Source organism: Belonocnema kinseyi, chromosome 5 (assembly GCF_010883055.1).
Source record: "Belonocnema kinseyi isolate 2016_QV_RU_SX_M_011 chromosome 5, B_treatae_v1, whole genome shotgun sequence".
Taxonomy (NCBI): domain Eukaryota; kingdom Metazoa; phylum Arthropoda; class Insecta; order Hymenoptera; family Cynipidae; genus Belonocnema; species Belonocnema kinseyi.
Genome location: NC_046661.1, coordinates 30823721 through 30826697, shown reverse-complemented (window position 1 = coordinate 30826697; position 2977 = coordinate 30823721). Strand labels below are relative to the sequence as shown.

The window sequence follows — 2977 nt, the reverse complement described above, 5'->3', positions numbered from 1 at the left end:
TCATTAACTTTTTTTGATAACGCTAAATTTTTTCAAGGAAAAAAATTTCCTCCTTTTTCACGAAAAATCCCTTTTTTCGAAGTAAAAATCCCTGATTTCTCTTAAAATTAAGCTGCTGAAGTACTGGGATCTATGCACTTTATGAAGACTTGTTAATTATTATTTTAACTATAAAAACATAACTTTTTGAATAGGAATTTAAAATATTTCGAACTTGATTGGTTTACTATTTTAGAAATATTTTAAAATAATAATTACGAAGATTTCACAATAAATTCAGAAGATTAGATTAAGAGAGGTCACGAATTTAAATAAAATATCAAGAGTGGCTACTTCTTCGTGATTATTAAAATTTATTACTAGTTACATTTCAGAAAAGAGTATATAATAAAGTATATCAACATAGACAAAAAAATTATTCAAAAACATGTTGAGTAAAATTGTTCGTTTCAATTTTGAGGTTATAGGAGCTTTTATCCACGCGATAGCCTCAATTTTAAATTGAAATATATGAATTCGTCTACAGAGATTTTACATTTATTAAGTATTTGAATTTAATATACTAACAACTTTATGTAAATCTGTACCTTTTTAAGCATAATAACACCGCTACAACCTGTTTGCAACTCCCAGACTGGCCAGCTTTGCAGGATCAAATAATCATTTCCTCTTTCTATTTTTTGTAAAAGAAATCGTAGAGAGCCTTCAATTTTATGAGAAAATGATGACAATGCACTAGTTTGCAAAAAAAAGACCTGTAATTTTCATTTTATTACCGGTCCTTGCAGTGCAACCAACAAGCACTATTGGTCCTGCTTATAAAACCGCTTCTCCTTCTGTCATGTTGCGACTGTTAAATATTCCTTGCACAAACTCACAAATTTCTAATAATTGTAGGTACCTCACGTTCATTACAACTTCTTTTTATTTAAATAATATTAATTATTAATATACGTCACAGTGTAAACATTCAAACTAGCCTTTTTTCAAACCACGTGACCCGAACTTATGGATGCGATTGCAGCACCTCTGTAGGTCGTGCCCACCGCGAATGGCTAGCTACTCACGCACGTGGATTTGCAAGCGCCTTCATCAGCAAAGCAAACAGTGTTGCCAAATCGTCAGTACTTCCTTGTACTATATTGCTCGCGTATATGCAAATATTATTCTTTGGACAGTTATATCTCTTATACTAAACTCAAGAAAAAATTGAAATTTTAAAAAAATTTTATTTTGATCTTTTTCTACACATCTCTAGTTTCTAACCTAAATGGTAACAACTGTTTAGATACTACAATTAAAAGTGTATAAATTTAACTGGTTTTTTTTCTATGGGACCCATGTAAAAGGTACTGTTTTCAGTATATAATAGCTAACTTCACAGACTCAACATTGAGTTAAAAACTGCATGATCGTTGCATACTAGCCTCCTGTAAGTATTGCCAAAATTTAAGAAAATTCCTAAGAAAATTGAAATCTCGTCGTAACTACCTTAAAAATATATCACTCTTAATTGAACGGGAAAAGAGAAAAAGTCAACCGGCTAAACATATCAAATTTTAAATCTCTACGGAATCGACACCCTTCTTTTCAATTATGAGTTTCATTACATTGAAAACTCTGAACCTTAAAAAACAAGTTTTCACCGTTACAAAATAACAGTATTTTCACTACTGTACTAATTTACAATTATTTTGGTTTGTGTTTCAGAGTCTCTGAGGGATTACAATGGACTATCGGCAGATTTGTACAAACCGTCGAATTATGATAAGCTGGCCCTGTCCCTCTTGTCGCCACTACCGAATGAGCAGGATTTTGCAATCAACGTGTGCACTTTGCTCTCAAATGAGGGAAAGCACACTTTGCGGCTCGATAAGTATCCCCGACTTGTAAATATTCTCTTGGCACATGCCGGTGTTTTCGATTGTTCCGGTACACGCCAATTATTCATTGATGTATACTCGCGAGTAAGAAATTACTCGATAAATTCTTTCTGGTCGGATGTACTCGATGCTCAGGATGTAATTGACCTCACCGATGAGAGGATCTTTTTGAAGAAACTCTCACCTACGCCGAAAACCTTTTCCAGGCGAAAAAATCTGGAGAAAGACAAAACGAACAAAAAACAACCAGCACAAAATTCTGAAGATGCCGCACCTCCTATGGAAATTGATGCGGTAAATATACTTTTACAATATTTATATATCTTTTAAATGAAAGATAAAGGATCCTTCATATATGATGTCACACATGTTTAAAAGATTGTAGACATCCCGTACCCCCTGTAAAGCGCATTCCTTATGCTTATACATATATATGTCATGTTAAAAAAAGACACCCCCTACCCCCTGAAGCGTGGCATCATATGTGAGCGCTCCCTAGTAAGAATTCCACGGTTTAAAATTCTTTTGATATTCATTTAAAAATGTACAGTTTTGAAAGTTTTTATTCGAAACGTGCAGTTGGAATAATTATTAAATTTCAGTTTGTAATGCCTATTTTGAAAATCGTTCAAGTTAGAAATGGGGAATGTGTAATATTAAAAGTTTTGAAAGACATGAATATTAAAAATGTAAAATGTTGAATGCTTCTAATTGCAACAATTGAGGGCTCAGATTCTATAACCGCCTAGACATTTTTCGCACTAAACGTAGTTGGTGTCTAAATAGTTGTAAAAGGGCTATTAAAAATCACATTTGACTTTGAGACGTGATTACACGTTCAAAAATGAAGCGAAAAACTTTTTCAAAGCTGTTAGAAAGCTTATTAAATTACACGTCAATTGAGACCTAATAACAATGGTGGATCCAGGGGAGGTGTTTAGTGGGTTCACTCCCCCACCCCGAAACTTTTGGCCTTTCGTATTAAAGGCTGACACCAGCTGACAAAAACATCATAGCCAAGGAGAATGAAAAGAAAGAGAGGTACCGAGACCTTATAAGGGAGTTGCAACGATTGTACCCGGAATATTCTGTTA

The 2977-nt window shown here is 33.7% G+C and overlaps 1 protein-coding gene across 7 annotated transcripts in view; it reads left to right on the top strand.

Annotated features, from left to right (window-relative positions):
- Positions 1-2977, top strand: part of LOC117173390 (AT-rich interactive domain-containing protein 2) — a 343637-nt gene that overhangs the window by 238782 nt on the left and 101878 nt on the right. For all 7 annotated transcript variants that reach the window (XM_033361920.1, XM_033361921.1, XM_033361923.1 and 4 more), the window contains exon 5: positions 1711-2177. In XM_033361920.1, coding sequence (XP_033217811.1) covers positions 1711-2177 — 467 coding nt within the window. The remainder of the gene's footprint in view (positions 1-1710; positions 2178-2977) is intronic.